Below are 12,101 nucleotides of genomic sequence, written 5' to 3' on the forward strand. Positions count from 1 at the left end.
GAGGAATCACCACTAGAAGAGTCCCTGTGCTGACTGTCTGCCCGGGGGTAAATTAAGACTCCCACCCGCTCTGTGCCTCAGTTTCCTTGTCCAACATGGGGCTCGTGGCACACCCCTGTCCCACAGGGTTGGGGAGGACGGATTCATTTGTGTTTGTGAAACACTTTGGCAAAGGCTGTAGGCTGGGCTATGTAAAGGCATCAGGTGCCTGTATCTCATGGCCTGCCCGTGGGATCAGAACCCTTGCTCCGTTGGCTCCCTGGACAGTCGCAGCGATAAGAGCGGAGTGTTCTCGCCCCATTGCCTGCAGAGACAGTAGAGGGAACCGGACGGTGGCGAAGCAGCCCTGCCCAGATCCCAGCAGGTGTGAGCCAGGCAGGAACGTGCACAGTGAGGGAGTGCCAGGGGGTCCCTAATTCAGATCACAGCTTTACCGCTCACCCGTTTTGCAACCTTGATGGACGCACCCCTCCTCAGCTCCACTGGGAAACCCCAGGCAGCCTGGAGTCGGGGGGGCTAGGAGCCAGCCCACTGTGCAGAGCCTAGGCAGTGCAATAACCCTAAGTCTCGTATTCTTACAAACTGCGTTTGTTACGGTCACGCCCAAGGGCCAGCCAGGAGGAGGAGCCCCGTTGCGCTAGGCGCTGCAGTGACGCAAAGCCCCTGCCCGGAGGGAGCTGCCAGTCCAAATAAGGAGTCGCACTGTTGTCACGGAGCAGAGGTTCTGGCCTGGTGTTTTGCAATCAGACCTTGGCCTGATGCAGAGCCCTGCGACAGCCCCAAGCTGTGGCCCGTGTTGGATGAAGATCTGATGAGTGACTCTGAAATGCTCGTGTTGGGGCGTGCGTTGGCGCTGGTGCCGGGGGAGGGAGGGACCGGATAACCCCTGACCTGTGTTTTATTGCCCCTCGGCAGGTACCACGACAAACAGGAAGTGACCAGCAATTTCCTGGGAGCGATGTGGTTAATTTCAATCACGTTTCTCTCCATTGGCTACGGCGACATGGTGCCGCACACCTATTGCGGGAAGGGAGTATGCCTGCTCACTGGAATCATGGTAAGCCCAAGGGGGCCTGGGGAAGGCCGTTGGCCAGGGGCATCCTGGCTGCATAGAGAGAGCTGAGTCAAAAACCAGCTCTGCAGACATAGAGGCCTGGGACAAAGTTCCTCCTCTACCTTGGTGGGTCTTGCGCTTATTGGCGGATTTGCTCGCCTTGGAGCTTCACGGCAGCCCTCAGCTTGGCCGTTTTCATGAGCCCACAGTCCAGGTTGACTCCTCCTGTGTCTGACCAGGAGTTGGGAGGTTTGGGGGGAACCCGGGCCCACCCTCTACTCCGGGTTCCAGCCCAGGGCCCTGTGGCATGCAGCTGTCGAGTGCCTCCTGGAACAGCTGGGCGACAGCTACAACTCCCTGGGCTACTTCCCCATGGCCTCCTCCCAACCCCTTCTTTATCCTCACCACAGGACCTTCCTCCTGGTGTCTGATAATGCTTAAACCCCTCAGTCCTCCAACAGTCCGCGTTCTCACTCTCAGCTCCTAGCACCTCTTGCTCCCAGCTCCTCACACACGCACCACAAACTGAAGTGGGCTCCTTTTTAAACCCAGGTGCCCTGATTAGCCTGCCTTAATTGATTCTAGCAACTTCTTGATTGGCTGCAGGTGTTCTAATCAGCCTCTCTGTCTTAATTGTCTCCAGTAGGTTCCTGATTGTTCTGGAACCTTCCCTGTTACCTTACCCAGGGAAAAGGGACCTACTTAGCCTGGGGCTAATATATCGGCCTTCTATTACTCTCCTGTAGCCATTTGGCCCGACCCTGTCACAGGCTACATTTCTGCTTTTCTAACCACCCCTGCTTGGAGTTTGAACCTGCAACCTACAGCACGAAAAAGCATATACCTTTATGGCTTGAGCTAAACAAGTGACTCCCTTAGCTGGCAGCTGTAGTAAGCTCTTATCCTCTTAGAAAGACCAGCCACTAGAAAGAGACGAAGGGACATGTTCTCCTAGTGAAGGTGAAATACCCTATTGCTTACTCCCTGCTGCCATGAACGGTGCAGGCTCCCATGGCATGTTCCCGGGGTCCCTGCAAACTTTTTGGGTTTCAGTGTGACTACCTCCCCATGCCCCTATGAAAAACCTAGCTAGGTGCTGGCACCTCTTCTCCTCAGCACTAGTTCCCTTGCAGGCACACATCTGACCTCCCACTGGTCCTAGCAGCCTCTCTCCTGGTAGCCCGAGTTCTGCTTTCCCTTACCCGCACCCCTTCTTCTTTCGGTCCCAGGGCGCTGGGTGTACGGCCCTGGTTGTCGCTGTGGTAGCCCGGAAGCTGGAACTCACGAAAGCTGAAAAACACGTGCACAATTTTATGATGGACACACAGTTAACAAAGCGGGTAAGAAATCTCTCCCATTCCCCACCCCTGTTCCTTCCCCCACTGCCCCGTTCTCTGCAAATCCCAGGCATCGCGTTCTGGGGTGGGGGGGGAGTTGTGAAATTCAGCCCTGAGAAACACAGGATTCTGGGATTCCCAGGGTGGGGCTGAAGGGGGTCTTATGTGGCATCTAGGCTTTGTGTTAGCCTCCCTACCCTGGGTGAAGTTCCCCCGGCAAGTTGGCTCAAAACATGATCAATGCCCAATCTACTCAGCCCGTTGACCGCCGTATTTATTCCTGCTTCCTGCAGGTGAAAAACGCTGCTGCCAACGTACTCAGGGAAACGTGGCTCATCTATAAACACACCAAGCTGGTGAAGAAGATTGACCATGCCAAAGTTCGGAAACACCAGCGTAAGTTCCTCCAAGCCATCCATCAGTAAGTCCAACACCTTTACCTGCTTCATATTTGGTACCCTCCAGCGCTTCCAGGCCGTGAGGTTGGGGGAGTGAAGGGGATGGGAGGACACGGACTGGGGCAGGAGTGAAAACGAGCCGATTGACATTCTTAACATTCCAAAGTTTGGATGAAATAGGTTGAAATTTTGAGGGTTTTTTTTTTAAATTGTGTTGAGAAAATGAGAGAAAATTTTCTTGCGGTTTCAAATTTTAACATCGAATTTCGTCAAAATTTCAAACTTTGCCCAGAAAAATCATGTCAAAATTCCTAAATTTTCCCATGAAATTTGGTCACAATTTTTGACCCAAAAGAAAACACAAGACAATGGTTTCCAGTTGCTTTATTTCCATTTTTCAACCAACTTTGCAGTAAGTTGAAACTTTCAAATTTCAGCAAAAAAGTCTTGTCCAGCTTCTGAATTCTGATGGGAAATTTCATCTCAATTTTGAGGAAAAATGGGGACAAGTATGGTTGAAATTTCAAATTTGTCAAATTTTCAGCAATTGAGATTTCTACAAATTGCCTTTTTCCCCTCCTCTTTTTCCAACCGACTGGCTGAAACTTCTCAGATTTTGAGATTTTTGACCAAAAAAGGGAGAAAAAAATTTCTAAACATTGTCCACTAATTCTTTTTCTTGGTTTTTCGTCAGCTCCATTTAAAATGACTCCAGTTGCCAAACTTAGGATCTCAGTTTTCACCATAAAAATCTCTCGCTCCCTCCTGACTCAAGGGGAATTCAGCTTAGAATATTTCCCCAAGGACTCATTTGCAAGGCTGTGGGTCCTCTAGAAATCTCACGGATGAGTCCAGATTGCCCTTCGTGCTGCGGAGCGCTGAAGCACTTCAAAGCCCAATTACAACCAAGATGACGCTCTGCAAACTACCCCACAGGGTATCAGATTTATCCTCTCTGGGCCTGTGGACTCCCAACCAGTGCATTGAATCAAGCTGTCTGTGGTGCCCACATCCAGACCCCTATTCATCAAGTCACAGCAGCATGTGCTTGTACGCTTTGCTGTCTCGGGGCCCCGACACGCTTGGGTTCTTGCACGCTAAGAGGAGCCATCTCTGCTCTCCCCGCCCCGGCGCCGTCAGAACTCCGCCGGCGATGCGGAGAGCAGAACAGGTGCCGATTCGCTTTCCCGTGGCTGGAGGGGCTCCGTGGGCTGACAGCAGCACGGACGCCAGCGTGGCTGGCAAGAGGGTCCCTCTTTGCCTTGTCTTGCTATTGCAGGCCCAAACTGCCAGCAGCTTCTCAGCGCCCACCAGCTTCCATCCTCCTGGGCAGGGCTATGCCCTGGTGTTGCCAGGGGCTCTGTGTTGGCGTTGGCTAGCGCTGCTTGTCCCCCTGCAGGTGGGTGCAAAGTTCCCCTCTAGGGGCTCCCCCTGGTCCCGGGCAGCCTTTAGCGCCTGGAAAGCCTGGGTGCCAGTCCCCGTGCTCCAGGGGAACATGCCCTGCCGACTGAATCAGGCTTGGAGGCTGCAAGGCCTTTAATAACCAGCCCCAGCCCCAGCCCCAGCCCCAGCCCCAGCCCCAGCCCCAGCCCCAGCCCCAGCCCCAGCGTGGCCCTACAAAAAGGCAGAGGAGTGCAGAGCCATGGCCAGCGCGGTGCAGCCAGGGAGTGGGGAGGTGTCATCCCTGGCACCACGGTCTCCATCGGGGCCGAGAGACGTGAGCAGCGTTAAGACAGGTGCAGCACGCCTGTGGCTGCCCGTGTGCTGTATGGATAGAGGGTGCCACCTCCCAGGGCACCACGTGCCCACGCTCAGTTCTCACCCACCTGGGCATGGGGAGCTTCAATGCATTTGAAGGGCTCAGTAGTTGGAAATCCAGCCTGCGGGAGCCCAGAGCGGGTCCTATGAGCCCCACGTGAGAGGGTCCCCATGGGCCTGGGTGCCCATGGGCTGGGCACACGCTTGCATGGGATTTGCCCCCTGGCCCCGCACTTGGGTGGCCATTTTTGATACTCTGGCTCTGAAAAACAAACCCCCTGCCCCCTTGCCCAGGGTTGGTCAGTTGGTCTGTCTGTTCTCTTTGGCAGGGGTGAGGGGGAATGAAACCCTGATGTCGGGCACTTCGCTGTGTCTGCAGGACTGGCTTGACTTTTTTTCATTGTTTCCACATCGTGGCCCACCTCGCGCATCCCCCTCCCCCGCACACACCCACAAAGGCCCCCCGCGCTGCACAGAGATGGGGGAGGGGGAGAAGACGCCACTTGCTCTGGGTGTAGCCGGAACACGACAGTGAACGAAAGGGAAACCATTGGGAAGGGCTGGGTGGGTGGGTGGACGGACGGATGGATGGATGGATGCGTGTAGGGATGGATGGGTGTATGTGTGGAGAGAGGGAGGGAGGGAGGGATGCGTATGGGGATGCATGGATGGACCAAAGCCCACGCAGCAAGAGAGAGCTATCTCAGGGAAGAGGGGTCTGGGGTTTTACCACCCTACATGGACTGTTAACCAGCACGCGAAGGGGAACCTGGTCTGTGTGTGTGAGAGAGAGAGAGAGAGATTGGCAGACTCTTGGGCGCTTCACAGCCACTCTGCACTTGGGTGGATGAAGCAAAAACCTGCCCTGCCCCTTCACCCGAGGCGTGACCCCAGGGCTGGAGCATCAGCTGGTATAAATCTACTGCAGCCAGCAGTCCCCAGTGGCTGCGGATCTGGCCCCCCAGTCTTCGCCCCAGGAAGTTTCCCCCTCCTCACCCATCGCTGGGCTCATGGTGTCTCTGGCCAAGCGCAGCGTTTAGGCTGCGGTGCCCGGTGCATCCCGGGGCACAAGGTGGAGCAGCAATGCTGACGGCCACGCTGCCCACTTCGGTTTGGGGCCCCGCCCTCGTGGGGCAGTGCAGCCAAAACCGAGTGAGTGGGCTGGAAACCCAGTGACCAGGGGTCGCAGCGCCGGACTCGAGCCGGGCTGCAGCTCCCACGCACAAAGTCGCGAGACCCCCCTCATTGTGACAGGTCAGCGGGGTCAAACCGAGGGGGCAAGAGGGCGCCCACCACTGCTGTTCCTCGCTGCTGCCATGCCGCCAGCTCCCCGCTGGGGGCCTGCCTGGGCCACCCTGCTCCCAGCAGGCCATCCCCCTTCTCAGGGTTTGGGAGTGACACTGCCTGCCGGTGGGGGGGGCCGAGCCTGGCCCGGGTGAGGCACAGGGGCCTGCCCCAGGGGAGCCCCAGGGACTGATGGTGCGTACCACTTCAAACATTGCCGGGGGCACCCCCCACATGGCAGGACTCCTGGGTTCTATTCCCAACTCTGCCAAAGATTCTCTGGACATGTCCCTTCCCCCTCTGTGCTTCTGTTTCCCCAGCTGAACACTGAGCGTGAGCCTTGACTAAGCCTCATGTTTAAACAATTACTGTGGATAAAGCACCTAAAGAGCCCTTTCTAGTAACTGAGAGACAGCAGTGGTGGGGGCCCTGTATCCACCTTATAAAGCTGGATACTGGCACCAGATGTCCCAGCACAAAGGCAGCTGGCAGATGGTCTTTCCCACAGGTAGCCATGGCAGGTGGGCACGGTTGAGCTCTGAGCTCAGTGCCATCCAGTGCCAGTGACCCACCCCTTCGCATCAGAAATCCATAGACCAATGGCCTGGTGAGCTGTTCCCACAAGGCCCCAGAGCACTAGAAAGTGCGGGTGACCCCATTGCCTTTCCATAGGGTAACCCCAAAGCTGGACAAACCCCAGGAGGCCTGGAGTTACCTGGCCCCCTGCTAAGCCTCTTCGGCTTGGAAATAGCGAAGCTGGAGATTTTGTGAGGGTTGCAGCATTTCCGCTCCCCTCCCTCCTGGTGCCTGGGTCCTTCATCTCCAGTCCCCCGGGCTGATCAGCGTCTGTTCTTTTCCTGAGGTCCCTTCCCTGCCCCCTGGGTTCATTTCGCCAAGACTTCCTGGTTTTCACTCTCCACCCGCTCCCCAGAAGTACAGCTCAGGCCTTTCGAAATCTCTGTCACCGGGAGCTCAGCAGTGGAGCCCTGACCTCAGCCCCCAGCACAGGAGGAGTTTAAAAGGGCCGTCTCCACAGTCCGGGATCGAAGCCCTGGGGAAACGGGCAGAGGGACCCCAGGAGATCTTTTCCCCCAATGGGACAAGGCGCTAAATGCAATCAGCTTTGTCAGTTTCCAGATCTGTGCAAGCGGGCTGGGCCTTTGTGTGTGGGGGGGGTGCAGGGATATGGCGGGAGCAGGGCGGGGCAGGGGAGGGCACCGGCTGGCATGACAGTGCCTGTTGTCTGTCGTGTTATTAAAACGTGCTGTGTTTTGTCTTTGTTTTGCCCGATCCCTCCAGAGCTCAGAAGTAAGTCGCCTCCGTGGAGCTGCCAGGCTCTCGAATGTGGCCTTGTGTTTTGCATGGTTTTGCTGAAACGGAACATTTTGGCCATTCAGACCCCCGCAAATCTACCCTGTGAATCCATGTTCCGTCCATTGCCCGGGAGTGGGGGGCATCTGCCGAACTGACTCCCCCTCATTGATCCATTCAGCAGCGTGAACACCATGGCTAGCAGCCATGTAGCAGCTTACCAGGACTTCTCTCCCTGCCGGGGGCTTGAGTCACTTGGTGCGTCTCCACTGCAATCCGAGGGTGACCGCAGCTCAGGCAGGGATACCTGCCTGAGCGTCAATCCACGCGCGGCGAAAAATAGCAGTGAAACCATAGCAGCATGTTCCAGGCAGCCTGCCTGGGACCCCGGTGTGTACTCGGAGCCAGCCCATGACAGGGGCTGTGTTGCCTCAGCTTCACGGCTATTTTTAGCCACATTAAAACTAGCACAGGGCTGCTCAGCCGAGCTGCAGTCACCCCTCTGAGTGCAGCGGAGATGTCCCCAGAGTGAGCGCGGGCCAGGGCCTGCTTTCGGGCAAGCTGGAAGGGGAGTTACAGCACCGTTAGCCTCCGCATCCCAGCAAGGGGCTAGTTGTAAACGGAGCGCCTTTGAGCAAGGCCTGGAAATGTGTCCCCCGTCGCTCTTTGCCACCCTGATGCTAGAAAAGGCAGGGCTGGGGCCTATAGCCCAGGGGCAGTGCTGGATCTAGGGGGCAGTCTTGGAACACATGATCGAGAACCTCTCAGAACTCCCAGGGCTCCCCGAATTCCACCCGCATGGCCTTGAATGGAGTTTCAGGGCACGGCAGAGGAGGGATTGAGGCAGTGAGATGGGAACTGCCCAGGGCAGCTGAGCGAAGGCCAATTTAGGGCACAGGGAGGGAGCTGCCAATGGGGGCTGCAGAGAGAGGGGGGCAGAGATGCCTCCATCCTTTTGCTTCTGTGCCTTCCCAAGGGGTTGAATGCAAGGCATCCCAGCCTAGGAGCAGAGGAGGGAGGGCTGCCATGGGAGTTAATTGTAGAACAGGGTTGGGGGGGGCCGGGGGTGTTTAGGCAACAGCTAGGCCAGGGGTGACTGCAGCGGGGTGGGGGGCGGGGAGGAGACAGTGCCTGTAGAGAAAGCCCTTCTAAGCTGTGACATCTCCAATGACTCTCATTCATTCGAAGGCTTCCCCAGTCCGCATCAGCCCAGCGCCACTCCAAGGTCCCTTTTCAACCGCCCAGCCCAGCCCCTGCCCCAAAGATCGTTTGTTGCATTCCCCGGGCGGCCCCATCTCCTCTGCATCCAAATTCATCGCAGGGCATCTCAGTCCCATTTCCAGGCCTGTCTGCATGGTAGTAGTTCTCTATAGCGCCACCGTCTGGCTGTTGTGGGTGCTCTCCAGTGAGGCCAGAGCCCCATTTACTCACACGAGCCCCACGGGGCCTCAGACACCAAGGTTCCTCCTTGCTCCCAAGTGCCCACGAAGGTTGATTGCCGACCTGGCACCTGCTCCTGGAGGGAGCTGGGGCGAGATTTGTTCTCCGGCAGGGCGTGGCAGCACAGGGCTTGAAAAGCGCGCCAGGAGCAAGGGGATCGGCCCCCCTGCCCTGAGATTCCACAGGGGCTGCCTCATTCGACAGCTGCATGTCTGTGCGTTGGAGCCAGCCAGCCGGGCTGTGGAACGCGGTGCATGTCCTCGGGAAGGGCCGCCCCAGGCCCCGTTCTCCGGCTGCCGGACAGGGGCCACTGACCCAGTGTCACTTCTTTCGCTCTAGATTGAGGAGTGTGAAAATGGAGCAACGGAAACTGAATGACCAGGCAAACACCCTGGTGGATTTGGCAAAGGTGAGCTTCCGGGAGACGTCCGGCCTCAGCAGTGTGCTGCACCAGGGCTGGGCTCTAGTGCAGGGGTGGGCAAACTTTTTGGCCCGAGGGCCACATCTGGGTATGGAAATTGTATGGCGGGCCATGAATGCTCAGGAAATTGAGGGTTGGGGGGCGGGGGGTGAGGGCTCTGGCTGGGGGTGTGGGCTCTGAGGTGGGGCTGCGGATGAGGGGTTGGAAGTGCAGGAGGATGCTCCAGGCTAGGACCGAGGGGTTCGGAGAGCAGGAGGGGGATAGGGCTGGGGCAGGGGGTTGGGGCACAGAAGGGGGTCAGGGGTGCAGGCTCCGGGCAGCGCTTACCTCAAGGAGCTCCCAGAAGCAGCAGCATGTCCCCCTCTCCGGCTCCTATGCGGTGGCGCGGCCAGGTGTCTCTGCGCCCTGCCCTGTCCGCAGGCACTGCCCCTGCAGCTCCCGTTGGCTGTGGTTCCTGGCCCATAGGAGCTGCAGGGGTGGCGCTTGGGGCAGGGCAGCGTGCAGAGCCCCTTGGTTGCCCCTGCGGATAGGAAACAGAGGGGGGACATGCCGCTGCTTCCGGGAGCCATGCAGAGCCATGGCACGTGCAGAGCGGGGCAAGCCACCAACCCCGCTCCCCAGCAGGAGCTCAAGGGCTGGATTAAAATGTATGAAGGGCCAGATGAGGCCCCCGGGCCATAGATTGCGCACCCCTGTGCTAGTGGTTCAAGCCGGGGGCTGGGAGCCAGGAATCTTGGGTTCTATTCCCAGCTCCGGGAGTGGAGTGAGGTCTGGGTTCTACCTTGGGCTATGGGAGGGGGAAAGGGTCTAGTGGTTAGAGCAGGGGACGGGATTGCTGAGTTCTATCCCGGCTATGGGAGGGAAGTGGCGCTGGTGTATTAGAGCAGATGGGGTCGGCTGGGAGTCAGGACTCCTGGGTTCTATCCCTGGCTATGGGAGGGAAGTGGAGTCTAGTGGTTGGAGCGAGGCACTGGGTGCCAGAACTCCTGGGTTCTATTCCCAGTTCTCCCCTGGCTCTCGCAGTGTAGCCTTGGCAGAATAATCACTTCGGTACGTCACTGCCCCCTGGGTGTGAGCCCTAACCCCTGAGGATGGGTATCAGGAGCCCTCAATGGCTACTAGCGCCTTGGGAGATTCAAGGCCAGGAGCCCTGGGGCTGCCTGCTGAGATGCTGTCGGGTCTGAGCACCTTTGCTCAGCACCTGGCCTCGCCCCGTCTCTCCGGCAGACCCAGAACGTCATGTACGACATGATCTCCGAGCTCCAAGAGCGCAACGAGGACCTGGAGAAACGCATCAACACGCTGGAGAGCAAGATCGACGCACTGGGCCTCAGCCTGCACGCCCTGCCGGGACTCATCAGCCAAGCCATAAGCCAGCAGCAGCGAGAGCTGGCCAAGCGCTGCGCCCCCAGGTTCTGCCCCATCTCCAACAGCTCGGAGAGGTCCTCGTGGACGCCGACGCGCCGGCGGACGTCTCCTTCCACCGCTCCCCACACCTCATCGGACAGCGGGTGACACCAGGGGGCGGGCCCGGCACTCGGGCCTGTTTATGTCTGGCCATTGTGTGGCTGATCTTGTTTGCTTTGTTCTGTAAAGCCCTGTACAGTTAAACTCCTGGAGTTCATCGTGCTGGAGTGAAGCTAGAGCTGCCGTATGGGCCTAGACTGGAGTTAGGGCTGCCTTTATCCTGGGGAGGAGGGGGCAGGGAATCCAAAGCGGCACCCGGTGCCCCAGTGCTCATGGCAAGGGGACCCGGCCGCACACGGAACTGGCACAGGTTGGGTGGAGGCAGGGCACTGCTCTAGGTCGTCCTGACAAGGAGCCGTACAGAAGGGGCGTGGTTTAGTGGTTAGGGCACAGGGCTGGGAGGCCGGACTCCTGGGTTCTTTAGGGGGCTTTGGGAAGTGGGAGAGGGTTTGAGTGGTGGCAAGAAGGGGATCTGGGAACCAGAACACCTGGGTTCTGTTGGGAGCCAGGAATCGGGGGTCTAGTTCTGGCTCTGGGAAAGCAGGGGAGATCTAATGCTTAGAGCTGGAGGGGCAGGGAGCCAGGACTCCCAGCTTCTCTCCCCGGGTCTAGGAAGGGGGGTGCTGTCTCACGGTTAGAGCAGGGCAGGGACTAGGAATCAGGACTTTGGGGTTCTATGCCTGGCTCTCCCACTAGGTGACCTCAGCTTAGTCACTTCACCACTCTGTGCCTCAGTTTCCCCATCTGTAAAATGGGGGATAATAATACTGACCATTGTAAAGCGCTGTGAGATTCCTGGCTGCAATATTAAGCCAATACAGACTGTGAACAGGGCAGGCGCAGCCGATCCCGCCCAGCCCGAAGAGCTTCTGATGATGATGGCTCCTGACCACAGCACCACACGGCAGCCGGGACCTGGGATGGGTCTGAATCCGGCTGCGGATTGCGGAAGGAACTCTGTGTAGTAAACGCTGGGTGGCAGGTGGGGGCAGAGCAATGCCCCACATTCCAGGGAGGGGGGAAGTGAGCAGAGTGGGGATTTAACTCAGAGTTACCTGCCCCATGAGCCTGCCCTCAGAGCGCTGTCCTGGGGAGGGATGGCTGGGCACAGGGGGCTGGTCCCTCCGCTTGAATGATGTTAAAAGCTAAACATTATATGAACTACACCCCTGGCATCAATCTTCTGGGTGAGCCACTGAGGTTTTCTGTCATCACAAATGGCAAGGGAGTGGGTGCCGGGTGACGGGGTATGGGGGGGAGGGGAGGTGGGTGCTGGACAATGGGGAATGAGAGATGGGTTGCAACTTGGGACCAGACATTGGGAAATGGGAGGGAAGGTGGGTGCCGGGTGACAGCGAAGGGGGAAGGAGGTGAGTTCCAGGCGATGGGGAAGGGGGATGGAGGTGGTGATGGGGAAGGGGACCGGAGGTGGGTGCTGGAAGGGGAGGTATCTGTGAAACATCCCAGGGCTTGTCAAAGCCCTGGTTGGGATGATTTAGTTGGGGTTGGTCCTGCTTTGAGCAGGGGGCTGGACTAGGTGATCTCCTGAGGTTTCTTGCAACCCTAATCTTCTATGATTCTAGGATCCCCCAGTGGAGTTGTGGTCCCCACCATGAAGTGTTGGAGGTCCC

At 57.9% G+C, this 12,101-nt stretch overlaps 1 protein-coding gene across 3 annotated transcripts in view; it reads left to right on the forward strand.

The window, feature by feature from the left end:
* Positions 1–11,711, forward strand: part of KCNN1 (potassium calcium-activated channel subfamily N member 1) — a 76,075-nt gene extending 64,364 nt beyond the window's left edge. For all 3 annotated transcript variants that reach the window (XM_073324115.1, XM_073324116.1, XM_073324117.1), the window contains 5 exons: positions 916–1,057; positions 2,284–2,394; positions 2,685–2,812; positions 8,922–8,991; positions 10,231–11,711. In XM_073324115.1, the coding sequence (XP_073180216.1) occupies positions 916–1,057; positions 2,284–2,394; positions 2,685–2,812; positions 8,922–8,991; positions 10,231–10,518 (739 nt within the window). In that variant the 3' untranslated portion in view covers positions 10,519–11,711. The remainder of the gene's footprint in view (positions 1–915; positions 1,058–2,283; positions 2,395–2,684; positions 2,813–8,921; positions 8,992–10,230) is intronic.
* The last annotated feature ends 390 nt before the right edge of the window (positions 11,712–12,101 follow it).

The sequence above is a fragment of the Lepidochelys kempii genome, chromosome 25 (assembly GCF_965140265.1).
Source record: "Lepidochelys kempii isolate rLepKem1 chromosome 25, rLepKem1.hap2, whole genome shotgun sequence".
Taxonomy (NCBI): Eukaryota; Metazoa; Chordata; order Testudines; family Cheloniidae; genus Lepidochelys; species Lepidochelys kempii.